The 25,101-nt window shown below is 39.7% G+C and overlaps 2 protein-coding genes across 3 annotated transcripts in view; one reads left to right on the top strand and one right to left on the bottom strand.

Annotated features, from left to right (window-relative positions):
* Positions 1–10,991, bottom strand: part of LOC121328893 (protein bicaudal D homolog 2-like) — a 33,641-nt gene extending 22,650 nt beyond the window's left edge. Inside the window, exons 1-2 of one of the 2 annotated variants that reach the window (XM_041274033.1) lie at positions 10,789–10,991; positions 7,854–8,110 (exon numbers count right to left, since the gene is read on the bottom strand). In XM_041274033.1, coding sequence (XP_041129967.1) covers positions 7,854–8,057 — 204 coding nt within the window. In that variant the 5' untranslated portion in view covers positions 8,058–8,110; positions 10,789–10,991. Of the gene's footprint in view, positions 1–7,853; positions 8,133–10,788 lie in introns of those variants that run through there. The other variant, XM_041274034.1, reaches the window with a different exon arrangement.
* A 1,011-nt stretch (positions 10,992–12,002) lies between these two features.
* On the top strand, positions 12,003–18,749 carry apex2 (APEX nuclease (apurinic/apyrimidinic endonuclease) 2). Its single transcript, XM_041272848.1, has 6 exons — positions 12,003–12,164; positions 12,867–12,950; positions 13,637–13,817; positions 14,227–14,373; positions 14,673–14,742; positions 16,900–18,749. Exons 1-6 carry the CDS (start codon positions 12,050–12,052, stop codon positions 18,145–18,147), a joined length of 1,845 nt encoding a protein of 614 aa, XP_041128782.1. The 5' UTR covers positions 12,003–12,049; the 3' UTR covers positions 18,148–18,749.
* Positions 18,750–25,101: the final 6,352 nt, after the last annotated feature.

Genomic DNA, 25,101 nt, shown 5'->3' on the forward strand with positions numbered 1-25,101 from the left:
TATGTTTTGGTTCTAACTCACTCTAAAGGGTCTACCTGCAATCAGTACGAGTGACTTCCAGCAAAGCTACAACAGGTTATCTAGTGTTGCATTTGAAACATTTGCCTACCCTAAATAACAGTAAAAAGGGGGTGGGGCACCGATAATGTTAGCTAAAAAGAGGCAAAAGACTGACACATGAAAACATGTTTTTGGGTTTTCCAGAATCTCAAGTACTGCAAGATCAATACCAAACACAAGGCAGGAATATGAAATGCTTTATTCAGGGAAGAAAGCAGCACAAATTAAAGCACAAGCCATAAAACAAGAAGCACCAAGTTACAAGTGGGAGATAAATCAGGCGTGCATGTCAGCTTAGCATTGACAACGTGTAAACAGATGGCCCTGCTGCCATCAAACGTTGTATTGTCTTGAACAGCCTTAGGGAAACAGAGGCTCCTGGAGAAGGTCAAGACAGTTAAATAGAGATGCACTACAGCAGGCTAACACAGATCTGATGGCACAGACGCTGGTGGTTCCTGTAGCCAACAAATGTGCTATCCATTCATCAATAAATTTAACTGTCATATCTTGTTATAAACATTCAGTGTTGCACAGTAAATTCTCTGTATCAACAGAGCCGACTATCTATACGAGCTTACAGACAACAACCTTCTTCTAGAATACAGTACAGGGTACTATAGCTTTAAATGGATGCACTCAACACCAATCTTCTTAGACATTGTTGTAAAGCACTGACCTTCCCTATTACTGTACAGCATGGAAAAGATTTGTCAACGCTGCGCCGCACATATGTCATCTGCCACATCTCCCAAACAGGACACTTAACTGAGGGATCAGCCTAAAGACAAGTTGTAAGCACACATGCATAGGCTATGCAAGGTCAGGCCTGGTCAAACAATACTCAAATGGGTGGTCATGGGCTCTTTTCCCATTTGCTCAACTTTTTTTTTTTTTCATTTCCCCCAAAAAACAAATGCAAGTCACATGTACCACCTCCTGCTAGAGGATGTCTGCATCAGAAAATACAAAGAAACTGGAAGTCTAGTTTATGGTAGAGGGCAGCTAGGCTATATTATGGGACACTGAAATTATTACTTTTTTGTATTGAACACAACTGTAGGGTTCTTTATTCAGAGATTGAAAGAAGACTCTTATTGCACAGCAGTTTTACTATGAGCTTGATTTGCCACAGTGTGTAGGTAATAAGCTTAGCTGTGTCTTCGTAAACTCATAGTAAAACCATGAATGGATCAAACTGCTGTGCAATTTATTGTTATCGTTATTCCTATTATTCGTCAGTTCACCGGGTCTTATGTTTCAAACGACATTGGGGTCTACTCACACAGCTTTAACTTGTGTACTTAAAGAATGATTTTCAAAGTCTGTTTTTATTTATCAAATCAGGTTTGACATTCCTGACAATTTTTTTTTTTTTGTTAATGAAACCACCAATAATCCAGACAGTTAAAGCTTTGTGAACAGAGCCCATTTTATAAAGAAAAACACATATTCAGTTTCTAAATTAAGATGAGAGTATTCATTTTAGATAAGCGGTGACTCAACCACGGATATCTTTAACCTGTAACCTCCCTCTCAATAGCCGAAACCACAGCACTCGTTCCATTCCCCGAATAGAATTCCACAGAAACAGTTTGTGTGTTTTGATGACAGTGCAATCTGTCAAATTCTCAGCAGGGCAGGGCCTTGTGATAAACTTCCCTTATAAGACAACAGACAAAAATGATTTCAGTTCTCTATTTTTACTTTTTTTTTTTACAATATATATTTATATATAATATATTATATATATATATATATATATATATATATATATATATACACACACACACACACACACACACACACACACACACACACACACACACACAGCCTCGCAAAAGTATTCAGACCCCTGACCAATTCTCTCATATTACCGAATTACAAATGTACATTGAAATTTCATTCTGTTTGATATTTTATTTTAAAATACTTACACTCAAAATCAATTATTGTAAAGTGACACTGGTTTTATGTTGGGAAATATTTAAGAAGAATAAAAAACTGAAATATCTTGCTTGCATAAGTATTCAACCCCTGTGCTGTGGAAGCTCCCAGTTTGCACCGATGAAAGAAATTGCCTAACGAGGACACAATTACCTTACCATTGGCCTCCACCTGTGAACCATTAAAGTTGCTGTCACATTTTCTGGATAAAAACCCCACTGTTGAAGGATCATTGGTAAGGCTGTGAATCTGAAGGAAAATGAAGACCAAAGAGCATTCTACAAAAGTTAGCGATAAAGTAATACAAATGCATAGATTAGGGAAAGGGTACAAAATAATATCCAAGCATTTGGATATCCCAGTGAGCACAATTGGATCAATAATCAGGAAATGCAAGCTGCATCACACCACCCAGGCACTGCCAAGAAAAGGACGTCCCTCAAAACTTAATTCCAAACAAGAAGGAGACTTGTGAGAGAAGCCACAGAGGGGCCAACAATCACTTTGAAGGAGCTACTGAGTTTAGTGGCTGAGAGTGGAGTAATGGTGCACCAGTCAACCATATCAAGAGCTCTGCATAACACTGGCCTGTATGGGAGGGTGGCAAGAAAGAAGCCTTTACTCAAAAAGTAACATCTGAAAGAACGTCTGGAGTTTGCCAGAAAGCATGAGAGTGACCCAGCTGCGATGTGGGAAAAGGTTTTGTGGTCAGATGAGACCAAGATAGAGCTTTTTGGCCAAAACTCAAAATGCTATGAGTGGCACAAACCTAACACTGCCCATGTCTCAAGACACACCATCCCTACAGTGCAGTATGGTGGTGGCAACATCATGCTGTGGGGATGCTTCTCATCAGCAGGGACTGGGCATCTTGTTACAACTGAAGGAAAAATGGATGGAGCAAAATACAGGAAACTACTGCAAGAGAATCTGCTTCAGTCCGCTAAAAAACTGAAGCTTGGGAGGAAATTGATCCCAAGGACAATGATCCCAAGCACAAGGCCAAAGCAACATTGGAGTGGCTCAAGAATAAAAAGGTGAATGTCCTGCAGTGGCCCAGTCAAAGTCCTGATCTCAATCCCATTGAGAATCTGTGGCACTATTTGAAAATTGCGGTCCACAAGCGTCATCCAACCAACCAACCTGAAGCAAATCTGCCAAGAAGAATGGGCCAAAATCACTCCGACACTGTGTGCAGAGCTGGTACATACTTACACCAAAAGACTTAAAGCTGTTATTGCAGCGAAAGGTGGCTCTACCAAATATTAATGTGTGGGGGTTGAATACTTATGCAAGCAAGTTATTTCAGTTTTTTATTTTTCTTAAAAATATTTCCCAACATAAAACCAATGTCACCTTACAATAATTGATTTTGAGTTTCAGTGTTTTAAAATAAAATATCAAACAGAACGAAGTTTCAATGTACATTTGTAATTCAGTAATATGAGAGAATTGGTCCGAGGTCTGAATACATTTGCAAGGCACATATATATATATATATATATATATATATATATATATATATATATATATATATATATATATATATATATAGTGCCTATAGAAGGTCTACACCCCTTTTCAAAATGTTCACCTTTTGTTGCCTTATATATATATATATATATATATATATATATATATATATATATATATATATATATATATATATATATATATATATACACACACACTACACATATACATGTATATACATGTATAATATACACACACACACACACAGTGCCGTGAAAAAGTATTTGCCCCATCTGATTTTCTGCATTTGACACAATGTTATCAGATCTTCAACCCAAATCTAATATTAGATAAAAGGGACCCTGAGTGAATAAATAACACAACATTTCGATACTTTACATTTATTTATAAAACTTATGCAAACACCCAATGCTCCCGTGTGAAAAAGTAATCGCCCCCCTAGACTCAATAACTGGTTACTTTACATTTAGCAGTAATATCTGCAAACAAACACTTCCTGTAGTTATTGATCAGTCTCTCCCAGCGCCGTGGAGGAATTTTGGCCCACTCCTTCATGCAGAACTGCTTCAACTCAGTGACATTTGTGGATTTTTGAGCATAAACTGCTAGTTTCAGGTCCTGCCACAATATCTCAATGGGGTTTAGGTCTGGATTTGACTAGGCCATTCCAAAATTTTAAATTTCTTGTTCTTCAACCATTCCGATGTAGACTTGCTTGTGTGTTTCGGATCATTGTCTTGCGGCATGACCGAGCTGTGCTTCAGCTTCAGCTCATGGACAGATGGCCTGACAATCTCCTGTAGAATTCTCTGATACAGGACAGAATTCATGGTTCCTTCAATGATGGCAAGTAGTTCAGGTCTTCATGCAGCAAGGAATTCCCCAAATTATGACACTACCACCACCATGGTTCACCGTTGGTATGAGAGTCTTACTGTGAAATGCAGTGTTTGGTTTTCGCCAGACTTAACTGGGCCAGATAGTTCTTGCACAACTTTGAGGTGTGTTATCTTGCTGAAGAATGAACGACTGTCCAACTAGCCGTAATCCTGATGGAATGGTATGCCTCTGAAGTATGTTATGATAGCCATGCTGGTTGACTTAGTAAAGATCACCAACTCGGTTACCAGCAAAGCAATCTCAGACCATGAAACTGCCTCCTCCATGCTTGACAGTGGGAACCACATATGCAGAACTCATGCGCTCACCCTCTCCGAGTCTTACAAATACTCACGGTTGGACCCAAATATTTCAAATTTTGACTCATTGGTCCATAAGACCGACTTCCACTCCTCAAGAGTCCAGTTTCTGTGTTTTTTGGCCAAGGCAAGTCTCTTCCTCTTATTCTGCACTCTTAACAATGGTTTCTTTGCAGCAATTCTTCCAATTAGGCCAGCTTCACGCAATCTCCTCTGAACAGTTGATGTTGAAACATCTGTACTTCTAGTAGCATTTAGCTGAGCTTGTATTTCAGGGGCGGTTTCGTAGACTTGTGACTCGAATGAACTTGTTCTCCGATTCTGAGGTCACCCTTGGACTGCCTGACCTTGTTCGGTCCTCATGAGTGCCAGTTTCTTCAAATTGTTTGATGGTCTTGGCCACAGCAGTTACAGACACTTGCAAAGGTCTTGCGATTTGTCTTAAAGATTGACCTTCATTTCTTAAAGTAATTACAGACTGTCTTTCTTCTTTGCTTAATTGAGTGTATATTGCCAATTTCTGCTCCCTTACATTCAGGAATGACAAACTTGTGCCTATGCTACCTATATTTAGAGTAATCATGGACCCTCAGCTGTTAATAGTAATCGGTGACAAAAGGTTAATTAGGTAACATGCTAGTTAACTCAGAGAACATCTAACACTTTTATACTTAGGCCAGTGTTCTAACACTGTTATACACATTTAATCGACTTGGGCTTTAGACTGAAATCCCCTTGCTTTGGGTGACCATTTCATTGAAATAGACAAGATATACATTTTCATTAAATTAAATTTTTTAATGCAATTCACTTATGATTATCAGCATATAGCCATTGCCAGCTTACTTAAATCTAATATTTAGAAATGCAAAGTTCACAAAAACAAAGCTTAGATTTGCTCAAATTATATTTACCAGTGGTTAAAACAATATGGCAGTGAAATTATTCATTTTTGCTGGACAACACTGCAAATGGAACCGCACCCAGGAAATTAACGCAATTCCATCAAATTCTGTCCGTGATGCTTTGACACAGTGGTGGCAGAAGCTTGGTAGAGTTTATTTTTTCTTGTACAACACCCATCATAGAACTTGGAATTAACACTAAAAATATGAAGTTGCAGCTGAAGTAGTGCCAGAGGCTCTAGCAGATTAACAACTGCATACCAGCTCCCTCACCAGGACTATTTCTTTAGGATTACCAACCAGTTCATTCTACTCCCTATAAACATGCAATTGATTTCTTTTAAATAAACAATACTGTTGTAAATCACCCTATTTACTGATTACAGAGATCACTCAACGCCCGCAGGCGAATGCATATTATGCACTGTGCGTACCACTGGTTTGCACAAATTCTGCTTCATAAAGTGTGGATTTGTATATAATCTTGTGTGATCAGTTGAAGCGTGGGTGTATAAAGAACAGGACTTATTTCGGGACAAACCCGTGATTACAACTAAAGTAATACACGCCACTGTATTACTTATTTATTGTTTACTGTTTGTTTTGCTGTCAGGCACTGGATTTACAAATCATTAAACAACATTTCACCTGGATTATAACTGTCTGTGTTTATTGATCACCTGCACACTGCAAGCCACTTTGACTCAGTCCTATATTAAAACGAGCAATACATTTCCTAATCATTAACACATTATTGCCAAGTTGTGTTACTATTATTAGTTATGTTTTATTTAACTGCTTGTTTTGTCACAACATGCAAGATAAAAAAAAGTGCATGTTTATATGCCATGCTTATGGGGCGAGTAATGACTACATTAGTTGTAGTGGCTGTGACAGTATGATTAGAAATGGAACCAGCATAACACGATTTGTGAGATAGCTTTCCCCCTAGTTTAAGTCTGTATTTCAAATAGGTTTATTTGTTGTGGACTATTTGGCTGTCACTGCAGTTCTGTTCTGTCTCTATGGCAATGCGCTGTGTTTATTCATTTTTAGAAAGGGAAACGGTAATGCAATTTGATTCCAGTTATCTAATGTGACTGTGTAGGTGCTGTGAAACTCAAGAAAGAACAAAAATGCAGCACTCCGATGTTGATAAAGAGTCATTATCAGCATGAGACGGCTTGTCAGTGTGGTTCAGTTTTGCGTACCATGTGAAAGATTTCGGGGGGCACATCTGATTGAGATCACTCCCTCAGGAACAATGTGTTAAAATAAGGTAGGTGCTATGCAGTATTTTCAATGTGTATCATCCTTCAGCCAGTCACGGGACATCCTATTTAAAGCTAAGCAGTTGTTTATCTTTATTTCAAAATACTGATTTTACAATTCTCTGCCAGTGCACTGGTAGTCAATCAGCTGCAATTGCTATTTTAATATGAAGATTCTGATTGGTAATAGATCTATTCAAATAAAATCATGTATAAAAAACACTATTGTTTAGTAAGAACAGGTTACTACAGGCTATAAATTAAATGAAACTCAGATCATTCATTAGGAACCTCAATGGCTCACTCATTACACTGTTGTAAATGAGAATGTTAAAAGCACACCACACTGTAGCCAAGGTAGAACTTAACAAGGACATTGTACTTCATATAATTTGGCTCAAAACAATGAACTACACCTTTCTGGGGAATAGAAACCTTCCCTATAGTGTCCTAAATGGACCAGACCTGGGCACACCTGCATAATTGAATCTGTAACTACCATATAATTGATCAATTAAAGTTCGAGTACACACCTTTCCAAGCGTAATCATTCACATTTCCATGTTGTGTTTTACACTGAGCGAACATTCTTCTACTTGACAACTTTTAGTGACCCCGTTTGTCTGAACAAACATGATAGAGTGTATTTCTGTATTTGTACCTGTGATCACTGCTTGGCAGAATAAAAAGAGTAAACATGTTAATATGGACAGCTTTTTATGTAACTTTTTAGTGTAATTGTATAACATATAATTGCAGTTACTGCAGCATAACTGTAACTAACTGAAATTGAAAAAAATAGAATTGTAATTGCAATTTCAGCAAACAATGCTGCTGTAATTATAACTGAGGTCTATAACTAACCCCCAGGTCTGACACAGACCCACTTGAACGTGAACACTAGTGCTACTATAGCTGCCCGTCGAAAAGACGATGGCTGTCTCAAAAGCTCTCACCCAGCACGGTGTTCTGCTTACCTCTTTCAGGTGCTCCAGCTCTAGTCGGAGTCCCTCATGCTCTGTTTCCAGGTCTGCGTATTTCTGTTTCAGGGCTCCGCTCTCCTCCAGCACGGCCAGCCCATAGCGAGCCGCCTGCAGCTTCTCCTCCTCAGCCTCCTGCAGCTCCAAGGAGAGGCGAGCTACCTCTGCCCGCAGAGAGGCTTCCACCTCGTCCTGCAACATCACTGACTGGCTCTGGGGACTTCACTGGGGCTGAGCACGGGGAGCAGGGGCATCTCAACACGTTCACAGCACCGACCAAGAGCACAAAAAAGTGAAGTGTTACAAGCTCAGAAGGTTTTGTGCAGTCAAATGTTAAATCATTTGCTAAATATTTCTCTGCAGTCTGGCTTTAAGGTGGGGTTACATTTTTCAACCACCACCCACGATTTTAAATGTTACACCAATATATGATTTCCTGTTTTAATGCCTATTCTGCTATGGTTTACAATTATGTGCATTCTACAGAAATGAGACCTTGTCTTTCAATAGGTGATGTTTTGCTCTGCAGCCTCATTGAAGTCTTCTTGAGACTGTACAGTTTTTTGTTTCAATGTATGATTTTTTACAGATGATTATTGAGATGAGATATATATATATATATCTATCTATCATCTCAATATTGGGGGGTTGCACCTACATTCTCATACTATTTGGATAATTACATAGTATGATCAGACAGAGCAGATTTCTGATTTAGCCTGGCACCTGAATCCAAATATCGATATTCTTTACATGTTCAAAAGAATCCAAACCTCCAGTAGAGGTATTTTCACATGACTGAACTCTTTCCCCAAGTGCAAACCAATGAATTTTCTGGATCACGCCAAAACCTCTCATTGACTTGCCAGCCTAAGGAGAAATCCTTTAAGTTTTTTTTTTTCTGCTCTGCCATGATCCAATATATATTCTTGCTTGGAAGGCTCATATAACACACAGATCAATATTATTCATTGAAGGCTTCATGAAATACCACTACGCTGCTGGGATGAAAGGCAGTCTTATCTTTCACTGAACAGACAGCTTTTAGATCAAGACACTGGGGAAATAATAAATTGGAGCTCTAGTTAATTATCAGTTACAGCAGTGAGAATTTACAAAAACAGAGATGCCGATAATTTGCTGTTTTACATTTTCCCCTAATATGTTCATGGAAAGACCCAATGTTGAAGTAACGGGACTTGAAACTCACACTAGCAATGCACCCAATTGAAGGTTTCAGAACTACCTTCTAATAAGTGTATTATATAAATGATCAGAAGTTGATTTTGTTATATTTGCACAAACAACTCATATTGGTAAACCTGCAGACAGGCGTGACATATTCAGGCTGTGGTAAGGATCTGTTCAGAGCAGATTCACCAGGGGCCTGATTGTTCAAACTCCTATAGCGTGAAACAGGGGAAGTCCTGAAAAACAGGGCTGGCTGCAGCAGGGTTGGTGCGAGTTTCACACCCTAATGAGGCAACTGGTACTGCATTAGACATGAGATAGGATAGCTAGCATTGTGCATAAAACAGGAATATGTTATCAAACCTATATCTAAAGCTAGGGCCAAAAATGTGGCATCACCTGGAATTGTAGGATTGAGATAAAAATAAACAACTAAACTAAATTTACATATTTTATTTAACATCATGTAATCAAAACACTACAAAATGATATTGCATTGATAACGATATACAGTATTAAAATATAATATTTCAACGTGTCAGTTTTTTTGTTAAGTATTGTATTGTATATGGAAAACTACAAAGCGGTATGTAATTAATTCGACTTTATAACGCAATGTTTGTTAATCTTATAGGGTGATGCATCACTTTTGGCCATTACTATACACAGCAGAAATCATAAGTTGGTAGTCCATTTTCATAATATTGTAATGCAATGCGGTATTAAAGCTAATACGGGTATGTGTGTAATGTAATACGTTTAAATGTACACACTAGCTTTATCTTCCTACTTGCATGTACTGAGCTAACCCGGGCGCTACAACAACGATTCAGACAACTGTTGGCGAGACATGAAAGCTGGCTTTTACTTTGAAAACACTCACTTCCTGCAAGCTTATATCCGAAAAGTAATACAGAATAATAAAAAAAAATGTTTAACATTATGATTAAGAGCTATACATTTAAGGTTATATATTTTATTTTTTTTAACACATTTGACAAAGATTGTAGTTTCTAAGCTTGAAGTGAAAAAGAAAGAGATCATGACGGGGCTAAAAACGTCCACGCTCCTGTATATTACAACAGGGTGTGCCCTTGAGAATAAACACAGTTAACGTAACTTGTCCGTTTTTTCTTTAAATTGTTTTATTATTATAACATTTTATTATTATGTGTTTTGTTTCAGTAAAGTGAATTAGTGCAGCTTTGAAAATACAAGGAAGTAACTACCGGTAAGTAATAAACAGCAGCTAAATTCAATGACACATAAGCTGTTGTATTGTGTTAAATACGGTGTAAGAAAATGCCAGTTGCCAATGTGTACCAGCAGTAAGGTACTAGAAAAGTAAAAGGCTACAATAAGTGTCACATGCAAATACTATAAACTAACGTTACAGTAAGCCAAACATGCCACCGTTTTTTCTTTTATATACAAGAAAGCCTATTCACCAAATTCTGTCATACACATTACAAAATATGATTTCAAAACAATTTAAAAATAGCACAGCATTGACTTCTGACATGTCAAACTAAACCAGTTTCTGAAAAAAACGCTTCATATATATGCGTTTGTCTCGCTTTGTTTATTTTTTTATCGTTAAAAACGACATAAATAAAACTTGTTTTAACTGCCCATCTGACCCGAAAAGCTGAAATATTTATGAACTTTGTTCTTCGTCTCGCTTCCCCCCCCTCGAGACGAAGAACAAATGACGGCAAATCAAATATAACAGTAGCCTCACCTTTTTATAGTTCACTTAGTTCCCGGACACATTGTACACCATTGTTTCTTGCCCTTTTACTTTGTGAAATGTGCCCCTTTCTCAATTATGTTATTTTTGCTTCTATATGTTACTACAGTATTATATCTCCCGGCTATTTCGTCCTGGTTTATGTCTGAATGTTTGAAATTCCTCGCGCGCCCAACGGTCAACAGAGGAAAAGATAAGCCACTCCCATCGTCCCACCCCGCATGGTATGATTCGCTTTTAGGATATATAGTGCTATTGTGATTGGCTTTCTGCTGCGTCCATAAAAAAAACATTGTGCCCCACCCGGCCTGATGAAACTGAATCATTGGGTTCGCCATGTTGGCTCCAGCTCCTCACGAGTTTATTCACGACACGACTTCAACGGTGAGCCAAAATGACGTCAGTTGCTTCTCCGTACATAACCCTACAGAGCCCCGCCTCTGTTTGCCTTCTTTTCAAATACGATTGGTTGTCTTTTTCTTTTTTATAGTTTATTGATTGGCTGGCTGTTGTTTTAAATAGTTTTGATTGACCAGTTGTTGTCAAAATAATAAAACATTTTAATGCTAGATTTAGATTGTATCTGCAATAGTTTCCAAAGCCCTAAATATAAACCAAAATGCTGTATTAGTTTACCAGTTTCAGTATTTACAAATATAGACTTATATGAGAAGGTTGTCATTCTTTGTATTAACGCCATCTAGCTGTGCTGGTAAGTAAAACACGGGCAGCAATGTAAATGAATTAATAATATACGTGTAAAGCATACACATACAGGGACACAGTGGTTGTGCATGGTCTAATGAGTGTGCCGGTTTACTAAACAGTCATTTATTTAAACCAGTTGGACTGTTCAATCTCAACCCTTCTCGTCCCTATCTTGCGGTATGTTTGTTTTTGCATTAGTTTATGCACACGGCTGTAGCGAAATACTAAAATAACATCGACATTGTACAAGAACTATAGACTGTAAGAGAAAACCAAACGTCATTCATGTGTACCGACTTTAAGCAAAACTATATATATATATATATATATTTCCCTCCAAGAAAATGAGGAAACAGTGACGTAAATTAAAAGCGCCCTGCAGAGGGCAGAATTCATCTTCTGTCAGTTTGCACGGCACGGAGTTGTGGATTTGGGTGTCTTTATATATATATATATATATATATATATATATATATATATATATATATATATATATATATGCTTGTTTCATGTGTGTGTTTCATATCTTCAACGTTTACACAACATGAGGATAGTTACTTGGAATATTAACGGCATCAGAACCTTCAAAGGGAAGGTTAAACCGGTCCTCGACTCCTTGGCAGCCGATATCATTTGTGTGCAAGAGACCAAAGTGACAAGTAGGTTTATAATAATTTCTGATCATAAGAGTATTACAAAAATCTGTTCATGATAATAATAAGGCGACAATATACTGCTGCCCGCACAACTACCGCGTGCGTCGCAGGAATGTTTACTCAAGTTTGCACAAGTTAACCAATATATAACCTGGAGTACATGTTGCTAATTAGATATTATATATATATATATATATATATATATATATATATATATATAATATATATAAAGCTATATTCAAAAGCTGGTTCGCCCCCTCTGACACCCCAATGCATTTGTAAGTAGGCATTGTTGATTGTCCACTTTGCATTCAAACGTAAGTTCTCTAAAATCGTTTAGCAGCTCCACGCCCACCACGACAAGAGAAAAAAAATATACACAAAAAAAACCAAGCAAGAAAAAAAAAAAAAAAAAAACTAATTTGGTTTCGTCCAGAGAAGCAATACTTTGAATACACAATAGAAAGGGAGTAGCTCACTGCATTTTAAAGTTCTGCATGCAGTATCTGCGCACTCTACGTTCTGAGCATATACTCTGGGGTCAGTTATAGCTAGAATTACAATCACAGCAGAATTGTTCACATATATATATATATGTGTGTGTGTGTGTGTGTGTGTGTGTAAATTAAGCGGAAATAAAAACTAGTGAAGTAAGCAGCAGAAGGGGAACCCTGATTGTGTGTTTCCTCGCTCCCCCGCTCTCAGGAGACCTGTTAGATGAGCGCACAGCAATTGTGGAGGGGTACAGCTCCTACTTCAGCTTCAGTCGAGGGCGCAGTGGATATTCAGGTGGGTCTATAAGAACAGAAGAAAATCTGTGCTCACCTGCTTCTTAGTAGCTGATTGATCTCAGAACTTTGTGAAGTCGGGGCTTACAAGAACCCAGTGATTCAGCATCAACTACATGACTAGGTATCCCTTTCCATCCCCTCACCACTCTCTGTGTGAAGAAGTGTCTCCTTCAGCAACATGACTAGGTAACCCATTCCATCCCCTCACCACTCTCTGTGTGAAGAAGTGTCTCCTTCAGCAACATGACTAGGTAACCCATTCCATCCCCTCCCCACTCTTTGTCTGAAGAAGTGTCTCCTTCCTTCTGTCCTAAGTCTATTTCCACTTCAGGACCAGCGGCGTCCTCTGGTCCTGGTTTCTGTGATGTACCAACAATACTGGTGAGGATTAACTTTGTCAACTCCTTTCGTGATTTTAAGGACTTCAGTCAAGCCCCCTGATTCTTCTTTGTTCTACGCTGAATAAAGTCAGTTCTTTAACCTATAGATAGTGTGAAGAAATGTCTCTTACCCTCTCTCTGAAAACATAAGTGATATGTGATGCTGTATGGGTTTCTTTAGAAAATGTAACTGCAAAGCAAAATGCATTCTGTACTCTTCTTCATGGTCCAGTGTTACTCGCTTGCAAATTCTATTTCTCATATTTATCTGACTTTCAAACTGTTTGTGTGTTTCTCTTGAAAGGGGTGGCGACGTTCTGTAAGGACAGTGCCACTCCATTTGCTGCTGAGGAAGGTCTGACGGGCCTGCTGACCAGTCAAGGCGGAGCTGTGGGTAGCTATGGTAACAGGGAGGAGTTCTCAGACGAGGAGCTTCAGTCATTGGATAACGAGGGGCGAGCCATCATAACGCAGCACAAAATCAGGTGAGTGGCTTCAATTGAAGGGGCTGTTTGTTAGTCAATTTGATTGGGGGTAGTCCTGCCTTGCACCCTACACCTGACAGGTTAGGCTCCGCCTCACTGCGACCCTCTATAGGATAAAGCAGTTATTGATAATGGATGGCTGATATGTTGCCACTGTGTTAGACACTCATTTTAACAGAATGTTGCTAATTTCAGTGCTGGCCAACGATGAGTTGGAATTGATCTAAAGCAAATATGAATTGATAATTGATTTAAAAAAGGAACTGCAAGTGGAATTGAAAAACAAGAATTTACCCCAACCCTGTTTAAGACCCAACCGAACGAGCTCAGATCTTGTCAGTCAATGTTCTTGTTCTGATGCTCTTCTAACCCGCTGCTGTTAACCTGCTTGCCCTGCTGTTGTGTGCAGGAGCTCAGGGGATGGAGAGGAGACCCTGGCTGTGATCAATGTGTACTGTCCTCGCGCAGACCCAGAGAAGCCAGAACGCAAACTCTTCAAGCTGCGATTCTACCGGCTGCTGCAGCTCCGGGCTGAGGCTATACTTCAGACAGGGAGGTGAGCTCCGATACTCCAGACAGTAAAACATACAGCACTTTTTACTTGTATTTAATTTTCTATACAGCAGATCATCCTCAACTAACCGATGGGCCTAATTCACACAGGTTGCTGCTGCCAACTGAACGGTACTGATGGAAACTGATCAATGCACGTTTTATTAGGGGTCTCAAGCAGTACAGTTCTTAGCAGGACAGAATGGATTGCAGCTAAATAAAAGAAAACACAAAAGAAGAGGGTTCATATCATTTCGGTACTGTTAAAAAAGCTGAAACAAGATTTCTGTTGTGTCTTTGCAGCCATGTGATTGTGCTGGGTGACGTGAACACATCTCACAGATCCATCGACCACTGCGATCCTGACGACCCTGTGAGTCCAGGCTAAAATGGAATTCCAATTTACGTGTTGAGATGAATTCTGATTTAGTCATGGCTCTCCATACAGCACCGAACTTCATGGGGAAAGTTATGTGTCTCCGTATGGAAAAGTGGGTTATAGTGCGCAGGAGTAGAGCTGTTACGGTGCTCCAAACAATGACAAACACAGTTCTGGTGATATTATGTTTGTATTTTTATTTATAATCCAAACAGTCGCAAATAACCAACAGAAAACTATAAAGAGATGCAGGCATTACACAGTGCTCGGTACTGCTCTGTATAAATAATGCACAAGGCAGTCCCAAATAATAGCACACAAAAAGATAGAAACAGACAAAACGTACACGGTTACCAGTCCTTTAGTGAGTGCAGTAGTGCTCGTGGTGAATATATACAATAGCATGTGCTTTCTAGTGAAGTGAGGTTCCGGGTGGGTGCTGGCTTCTGGCGACAGCTCCGGAACATTCAGCCATCTAACAAATAGCAAGCACAGACAGTTAGACAAACAGAAAATAACACTCACGAATATAATTACACGGATCCTTCCGGTCTCAAATACTTCAGTGCTAAGGGTGTATCGATGAATGAGGATGCTTTCTTTACATGATCTATTGTATCGTAGTAGAGGTGTGTAGCGTTTGTGTCGTGATACAAGACTAGAATGACAAACGCAGCTCACTGAAGTTCACCAAATGTTATATAGTTGGTATGAATACGTAGTCTCCCTATCTCGTTTCATTTTTCTATTTTAACAAAATTAAATGATCATTTGATTTTATTATGCATCATACAAGTAGCCCATCACAACCATCACATGTATCATGGTTAGACAAAAAACTATAAAAAATACAAAAACAAACTACCTTTCCTAGTGCAGTTGGGTAAAGTGAGGAAGTGTGGTCCAGTGGGCAAAGTCCAGGGCTTGTAACCAGAAGGTCCCCAGTTCAAATCCCACCTCTGCCACTGACTGACTCACTGTGTGACCCTGAGCAAGTCACTTCACCTCCTTGTGCTCCATCCTGCGGATGAGATGTTAAATCAATGTCCTATTGTAAGTGACTCTGCATATAATGCACAGTTCACAGCCTACCTCTGTAAAGCACTTTGTGATGGTGGTCCACTATGAAAGGCACTATATAAAAGTAAAGATATTATTAATATTATTCCCTGTGTCCTGACTTGTATCTATCATTGATTCCTACATTTCTATTGGAGACTCTGCTTGCGAGATTTAAAACGAGATTACAATCAGGAATGTAGGCTTGTTCGCTGGATTTAAAGCTGTATTACAGTTAAGATACAGAGGATTTAAAACAGACTTGCAAATTGTGACAAAATGTTAAAAAAATTCCTACACACAAAAACCCCAGAAGAATGTGCCTGTGACCAGAGGGATTTCATTGTGGAAGACAGCAAAGGGAAACGGTGCAGTTTAGTTGTGCAAGTACTGTAGAGTTACTGTACATATTGGACAGTGACCAAAACAATAATTTCAGAGACACAGAAACCCTAATTATGGTGTATGGTATTGTGACATTAACAGGGTTCAACTTTTAGATTTTTAACTACTGGCCCCTCAGGCCACTGAGCTAGTGTTTTTACTGGCCCGGATGCAATTTTATCTGGCCCAATATATTTATATATTTTTTCATGATGGTTTTTATTTTCAGTATGTTTCTAACTGTGTATGGAAACCAAAGAGAGCCCACTTTGATTCATTTGATTCGGTACTTGATGGCTAGTTGTAATTAGTAATGTTAAACCATTGTAACATTACTAATTACAACTAGGCGTGAATAGTACATATTATTTTTGTTGTTCTCCTTGTTTAAAACATATAAAGAAAATGAATAGAGATCACCAGGAAGCTTGGCATACTTGCAGATATTGAGATGGTCTAGGTAATATCATTTGTTATCTTTTAACTTGCCCTGGCACCATTTTCTCAATCATTGTATCATTAGAATTTGGTCCACATGAGCTAGAATGACCCAATATTTCCATCTGGTGAATTTGGGTTTGTTTGTCTCAATGTCCAAGATCATGTTATCTGACAGCGTCGCTGTGTGTGTGTGTGCATGTGTGTGTTTGTGGTGCAACAACACGAGTCAGACTTCTTTTCTGCTACCCTCCCCTGTCTCTTTTCCAGGAACGCTTTGACGAGAATCCGGGTAGGAAGTGGCTGAATGAGTTCCTGTTTGGCTCGAGCGAGGGAGAGGAGAAAGCTGACGAAGAAAGGACTGGGGTTGTTCAGGAAACAAAATTACAGTGTCCCACGGGGACTAGTGGCGGCAAATTTGTGGACACCTTCCGCTACTTCCATCCAAGCCAGACTCACGCCTTTACATGCTGGTCAACCTTAACAGGAGCCAGGCAAACTAACTATGGCACACGGATTGACTACATATTTGCCAACCGGAAGCTGGTAGACACTGAATTTTTAGACTCCAAGATCATGCCGGAGGTAGAAGGTTCTGATCACTGCCCGGTGCGTGGAGAGCTACGGTGTGTCTGCCTCGGTGATCCCAAATGCCCGCCGTTGTGTACCAAACACATGCCCGAATTTGCCGGCCGCCAACAGAAGTTATCCCGCTTCCTTGTCAAAGTCGGGCATGGGGAGAGGAAGGAGATACCCAAAGAAGTCATGTCATTTCTTCCAGGATCTCAAGAGTCGGGAGAAATCAGGGAGAACATCAGACCTGGAAAAGATCTCAATTTGGGAAAGAAGAGGGGGCAGCTGGCAGACTCTTCCTCCTCTTTGAAAAGCAAGAAAGCTAAAACCGCAAATTCCAAAACGGGACAGCAAGGGAGTTTGCTAGCCTTCTTCAAGCCCAAGCTCAGTGAAGAGACCAAAAAAAAGGATCTAGTCATTTTTGGGAAGACAACAGGAGATGACAACTGCCAAACGGGACCTCAACAACGTTGTTTCACTCGCTTCAAATCACAGACTACCTCAGAATCACTCCAAGAAACCACTTTGCTGGAGAGGTCATTCAAACCCCAAAAGAATTCTACAGACGAGACCCAAAAGGATTTGGGTACCACGACTTCTCAGACAGATGTACAAGAAAGCCAACCTTCAACAAACTCCTCCCAAGAGAATGGACCCGAGCAAGCTATGGGGGATGGAAGCAAGGAAGCATCAGGAGTTAAGGATATCAAACCCCCAGAGCTTCCCGAATCTGAAGGATCGGCAGGTTTTTGGAAGTCGGTTCTGCGTGGACCCCCTCCTCCTCCCAACTGCAAGGCCCACAGGGAACCCTGTGTCCTCAGGACAGTTAAGAAGGCAGGGCCCAATTTCGGGAAGCGGTTCTTTGTCTGTGGCCGCCCTCAAGGTCACGCATCCAATCCTGAAGCCCGCTGTAACTTCTTTGTGTGGGTGGGGAAGGGCAAGTAAACAGGGGCAGTATCTATGCAGGGTTTTGGAGTAAGAGTTGCCTCCACTGTTGGTGTGTGTGTTTAGGAACTCTATGGGCTGTTGCTGGTACTCTGAACCTAGGGGTGCCCACTCTATGGTCCAGTTTACAACTATGAAACATTTTGTTAATATCTACAGGAGCTTTACATTGGTTTGATGCTTGCAATTAATTGAAGCTATCAGCCACTAAACTTTAAAACTTTTTTGTGAACTGCAATTCTGAATTAACCGTCCTTGACCAAAAAAAAAAAAGTTGGGTTTGCAAACTCAGCGTGTTCTTCATTTGATTTGTGAATAGAAAAACAGTCAAATTTTAGTATATTCTGTATCGCCTATTAAATAAGGAACACTGTTTTAGAGTGTTATTACACAATGACAATTTGACTTCATTGTGCTGCTTTGTGATTTTGACACAAGTGTTTTAAGTGAAAAAGGTACAAAGTCATTGTTGCATAGGTGACATAAACCCTAGAAGTGTTAAATATCAAACTGGGCTACCCACATAAAAATTAAAAAAAACATATTTTGTAAAATGTATTTTTAGTAATGTTCATAACTTACAGAATTTCATGTTCTTTTATATTAAAAAAGTGTAGCTAATAAAGACTATCAATTTTTCTAAAGAATATTGTTGAAAATATGTCTTTTGTGTACTGTTACTGGTAAGATGACTTCAAGATGTTTTACTTTCACTTTCTTCCAAATCTGTGAACATTGGTTACTGTTAAACTGGGAACACAAGTTTTATAAATTGGGGTCTGCTTAAATTGCGGAGCAATTAAACATTTTTCGCTGGTTGGCCATTCTGCAAATTCTGCAGATATTTCCTGCATGTGTTCATACACTATATACAACAAAGTAGAATATATGCAGTACAAAAAGCTTAGAAATACACATTTCTGATTACCTTTATGTGACAGGATGTGAGTGGTGTGGTAATAAATCCAATGCCCAGACAGGATTCTCCTAAAAATATCCGTGTTTATTTCACAAAATAAAAATAATAACAGTCCGCCCCTCTACCAACACTGGTATCAGGGAGCAACACGACAGGTTTCAGTCCTGATAAATAATACATGCCTTTACCACAATCCTCCATTCACGAAAATGTGCTCCTTTTGTCCAGGGATCGTGGTGCGTGTTCGGTGCTGTGCTGTGCTGTGAGGGACGTGCTCTGGGGTTTGTGCTGGCTCTGGCTGCAGCTCCCAACTCTCACTCCTCTAGAAAGACCCTTTGTACCCAGGAACCCCTCCCTGCAAACAACCTGTCACCATGGTTTCTCCACTGGAGGGCTGTCCCGCAGCTGATTGCAGTAGAGTCCTTTCAGGTACATGCAACTACACCCTTCCCCTTAACATGGTCAACTTCCAAGGAGTAAGAAGGGTCAGGAAAAATATATTAAAAGTGACTGCGCGTATCTTATAGGTTATATAAGGACCTTTTTTATTTTATTGTGTTACATGTTCCCATGTGTTGCTACAACTGTTTAAGTAAGGTGTGTGTATTGTTTATTTTTTTTAATTTTTTTTTACATTTTGGCCACTTTTTTAAACTTTTAGATTGCATTCCACTGCCTCCAAGATGGCTTCACATGGATCAGCAGGAGGATGATGGGAAATGCAGTTCTGAGAAATACATGAGAGGCTGTCTTGGAGCTATAATAGAAACAGCCAGAGAACACTGAAATTTAAAAGTGAAAAGAAGTGGTCAAGATGTAAAAATTAATAATAATTAAAACAATCCACACACCTTACTTAAATAGCTGTAACAACACATGGAAACATGTAACAATAAAATAAAAAGGTCCTTATTTACCCTTTAACATATATACACACACACACACACACACACACAGTTCAAAAGAAAGGCTCAGGAGAGTTAAAACAAGTAGCTGCCCAGAAAGTTTGAGAAGCACTGCTAGAGGACCTGGCTGACTGTAGAGGTGAGAGAGAAGGCTAGACATTTAAAAAAATAACATTTTGGAGCATTGCCAAACATGAGCTTCCATTATCCTTTTACTGAGGGATCGTAACATTCCTCAAGTAATTGAAATACCCAGAGCATGTACCTGCATAACACTTAAACATTGCTATTATGTTTAAAAAGATGCTGGCAAGAGTGCTTTGGGAGGGAGGGAGGGAGGGAGAATGATAGTCACAGTGATTAATACCCGAACGTCAAACAACACAAAGTTTCGCAACGCCATTCAGTCTGTGGTTTTTTGTTATAATCACATCAATCAGATAGTACAAATAAGGGCATGGACAGTTGAAAATACCATGCTCAATTCAAAATGCCTCTCAAATGTAATCAAGATGGCAAACAATATTTGGCTGTAAAATCAAAGGCGGTTATGATGAGGTTGTGTAATGCACTAATGAGACTACACTTAAAATACTGTGTCCAGTTCTTATCAGCGTGGCACCAAAGGGACTCTGCGACCCTGGAGAGAGTCCAATGAAGATCCCAGGGTTCGGGACTGAGGCCTGACCTGAGAGAATGGAATCTGTTCAGCCCGGAATAAAGAAGAATTAGGAGGGACTCTAAAATCTTAAAAGGAGTTGACATAGTTAACCCTGAGCCCAGCACAGAAACCAGGACCAGAGGACACAGCTGGGAATAAAGTGGAGACAGTTGTTCAATAATGTCAACATTTAAGTAGAATTGAAAACAATGCAAAACACCAATGTTGTGTGAATTATGAATTGCCCTGTGGAAAGAGTTGTTCAAACTGATTTGGCTCGGCCAGCACGGGCAATTTATTATTTTTTTGTTCGTTTTTCATTATAGTAAACCTAAGTGTTCACACAGGATGGGGGACGTGGCAGCAGCGCTGAAATTTATTTGACCTCCTGAAGCTAACTTTTCAGTCACCGTGTTGTATCAACCAACGAGAATACAGAAGCAAGCATTGTCAGCTCAACTCCCCATGCGCTGACAGCTAGCAGAGCAGTGGAAATATGGAGATTGTTGGTGGCTAACTCCCATATAACTGAGATAAATTCAAATATATTCCACAGCTGTTAAAACAATCAATACTGCTACATTTGTAAATACTAAAAAAACACTTCATAAGTTTTTTTTTAGTATTTTTCCACTAAAAGCCTTTCTCCATGTCTTCAAAAGAAACAAAATAAACTCAATGGCAAATGTTTCCACTAGAAGTCTTTCTCAATTTCTTTATGGGCCTATTTGTGTGGTTATATGGTAAGAAGATTAAACTTTCTTAATTTGTACAAAATTTCAGATAATTGCAGCAGGCCCAATGGGTTACCCACCAATTTGAGTGGTTCTAATAGCTGCTTGATCGAAAAAAAACTAAGTTGAGTCTTGAAGGATCCCAGTGATTCAGCCTCAACAACATTAGGTAACCCATTCCATCTCCTCTGTGTGAAGAAGTGTCTCCTTCAGCAACATGACCAGGTAACCCATTCCATCCCCTCACCACTCTCTGTGTGAAGAAGAGTCTCCTTCAGCAACATGACCAGGTAACCCATTCCATCCCCTCACCACTCTCTGTGTGAAGAACAGTCTCCTTCAGCAACATGACTAGGTAACCCATTCCATCCCCTCACCACTCTCTATGTGAAGAAGAGTCTCCTTCCACAACATGACTAGGTATCCCATTCCATCCCCTCACCACTCTCTATGTGAAGAAGAGTCTCCTTCAGCAACATGACTAGGTATCCCATTCCATCCCCTCCCCACTCTCTATGTGAAGAAGTGTCTCCTTCAGCAACATGACTAGGTATCCCATTCCATCCCCTCACCACTCTCTATGTGAAGAAGAGTCTCCTTCAGCAACATGACTAAGTAACTGTGGCAATTTGACAGGTGATTATGAACAGGTGTAGAGGTGATGCGGTGTAAAAGGAATCGCAAACAGTTGAAATCCAGTGGAAAAGTGTTTTTTAATTGTAATCCAGGTCTGGCGACCAAATAATAAACCCCGGCAATACACAACGATGTGTATTGCACGGAGAACACAACAGCGTTACAGTCCCAAACAATAATACGGCACACGGTCACCAGTCCTGGGTGTGTGTGGTCGTGCTCGTGGTGGGTGATTAACAATGTTATTTCGTGACTGTATTAGTGCAGTGCAGATCTGGCTTGTGCTGGCCCAAGGCGACAGCTCCGGGTACGTGTTCGCTGTCTGGTGGTTTAATAATCACAGACAGTTACTAACAGACAAGACAAACAAACAACAACACTCACGAATATTCTCTTTTTATTTCTCCGGCAGTCACTACTGCAGCTCTCTCAGTCCTTCCAGTTTCACAACGCAAAACCCCAAGTGAAGGAAAAGATTAGCGTTTGTCTGGCCCCTTTTATGCTACCCCGTATGATCCCTTGGTAAATGATTTCAGCTGCATCTACAGCTTGCTACCTCGTTTACCTTCCTGGTCAATACGTTCCTGCAACAGAGCCTCGCTTCCATCCAGGCTGACCGACTTCCCGACCTTGGAAATGAACTGTCAGGCCAGCCCGTCCAGATACTTTTCCTTTCGCTATTTAGCACCCTCACAGGTTGAGAGGGAGATTTACAACCAGAACTCATTGTATTTCTGTCACAGTAACCCATTCCATCCCTTCACCACTCTCTGTGTGAAGAAGTGTCTCCTTCAGCAACATGACTAGGTAACCCATTCCATCCCCTCACCACTCTCTATGTGAAGAAGTGTCTCCTTCCCTCTGTCCTAAGTCGATCTCTACGTCATTTTCAAATGTGTCCTCTGTATTCCCATTGTGTGTAATGCATTTCTAAATTTAAACCATGATACCTGGTACTACACTTGGTTAAACCTGATTGCAAGCCATGCTTTCAGATGTCATGGTGAAACTAGCCACACCCCAACATCCTGTCATTAACCAATCAGCTGCTTCCACTATTGACTGACATGCTTTCAGCCAGCAACATGACCCAGAAGACACTGCTGAGGTGAAATGGTCCGGGAAGTGTAATTATAACAGGTATCCTGAGAATACAGCATAGACACAGAGAACTTTCTTTAACCTAGCGTAATACCAAATACCCTGTTTAAAATGTTTTCTGTTACAGGTGTTTCTTTCCAGAGACTGGAGACCTAGCTGTGCTCAACAGGTTTGATTTCTGGATCAACAAGGAAGGCCAAAGCACTTGCTGTATAATAAACACGTTGTGCATCAAGTGTGGAAATAACAGCGTCCCTGTCTAGTATAAAAATCTGCATTCTGATTTAACTCCCTTTGAAGAACTCCTCATCCACCGATGTGACCTCATGTCATCGCTTAATTGCACACAAAATACATTTTTAAAAAACTGACAACTTACCAAAATAGTGTAGTTCATTTTGCACGTCAGGTTCTAACGAGTAACATTTATTAATCTGCTTTTTCATGCTTCTGTGGAATAAATAAATATAGACAAAAAGTCCATGTCAAATCAAAAAACATTTGCAAACAAGAGGAGACCATTCGGACCATCAGTGCTCGCCCGGTTCCTAGTAGCTGATTGATCTCAGAGCTTTGTTGGGACTTAAGGGAGCCTAGTGACAGCATCAACAACAAGGCTAATACTGATTTTAATATAAAAGTGTAACTAAACAGGTTGTAGAATTCATTTCCCTAGCATTCTGCTTGTGGTGAATTCAGAAGACATTTTGACAGGAAGATCTGATACATAACTAATGTGAAACGAATATGACCAGTCAAAACTGATTAATGACCAGGGATATATGGCAATAAAAAAATCAAAACAAAGACGATTATGCTGAAAAAGATATTGCAAGAATATGTACAACAAAGCAGGAATCTAGGGAAAGTAATGCATTCAGTAGCACTTTCACTGCGCTCAGGAGCTTCTCTTGAGTTCTAACAGCCTACTGTTCTTCGTTTGATTTGTGGCGTCCAATAACGTGTCTTGTTATGTCCACATGGTGTGCCTGCTTATGTCTAAAATGGGCTGTGTTGTTGTGTGCTGACCCTTGCTGAACTCAGACTCCTGTTTTTATTTTTAAAACAGACTCTATAATTGCAACCACTCAGAAACATGGCAGGTATCCTGCAAAACTATGCAGCTGCCACTGTGGGCAACATAAGTGATGATAGATAGATTTTTTTTACTGTTATGACAATGAGGACCCTTTGTATGTACCTCATTTTTCTTTTTAAGGTGAATCCCTCTGTCAAGTTTCCAGTCTATTGGGAATGTTCCTGTTCCATTAAAAATGTCCATAACAGTTACAATTTTTGAATACCTCTTCTTCGTCGATGCAGATTGGAACTAGGTGTATAAAGAAAAAATAAACGTGTTTATATCTGACATTTTTCAATCTACCACTTGAAAATCAAATATGAGGTTATTTTAATATGAACTTGATCTGTGTATTGTACAAGCAAAACTAATTGCAAGCAGATCTCTCGGCATCTTGTCAACATTGGTCATGCATTTTTGGACAGGTGTCCAGGTTCAGTTGCTGTTGTAACAGGTTCGATTGGGATCTCGATTGGGATCTCTTTTGTGTGCCTTTTCCAACCTGTTTAGACATATTCCTCTGCTCTTCCTCAGCTGAATCATAGTCACATTATCACTAACTGTTCTGGGAATTTGAATAATTGCACTAAGGAACCATGTTTACCATGGTTGATTTTTCAATATAATACCTCTCTGGGCTTCACAATGCTTACCTATGCTTTACCATACCTCTCTGTGCTTTACAGTGCTTACCTATACTTTACCATACGTCTCTGTATTTTACAATGCTTGCCTATGCTTTACCATACCTCTCTGTGCTTTACAATGCTCCCCTATGCTTTACCATACCTCTCTGTGCTTTACAGTGCTTACTTATACTTAACCATACGTCTCTGTATTTTACAATGCTTCCCAGTGCTTTACCATACCTCTCTCTGCTTTACAATGCTTAACTATGCTGTATTTACAGAGGCTAA

This window comes from Polyodon spathula, chromosome 16 (assembly GCF_017654505.1).
Source record: "Polyodon spathula isolate WHYD16114869_AA chromosome 16, ASM1765450v1, whole genome shotgun sequence".
In the NCBI taxonomy this organism is placed as follows: Eukaryota; Metazoa; Chordata; class Actinopteri; order Acipenseriformes; family Polyodontidae; genus Polyodon; species Polyodon spathula.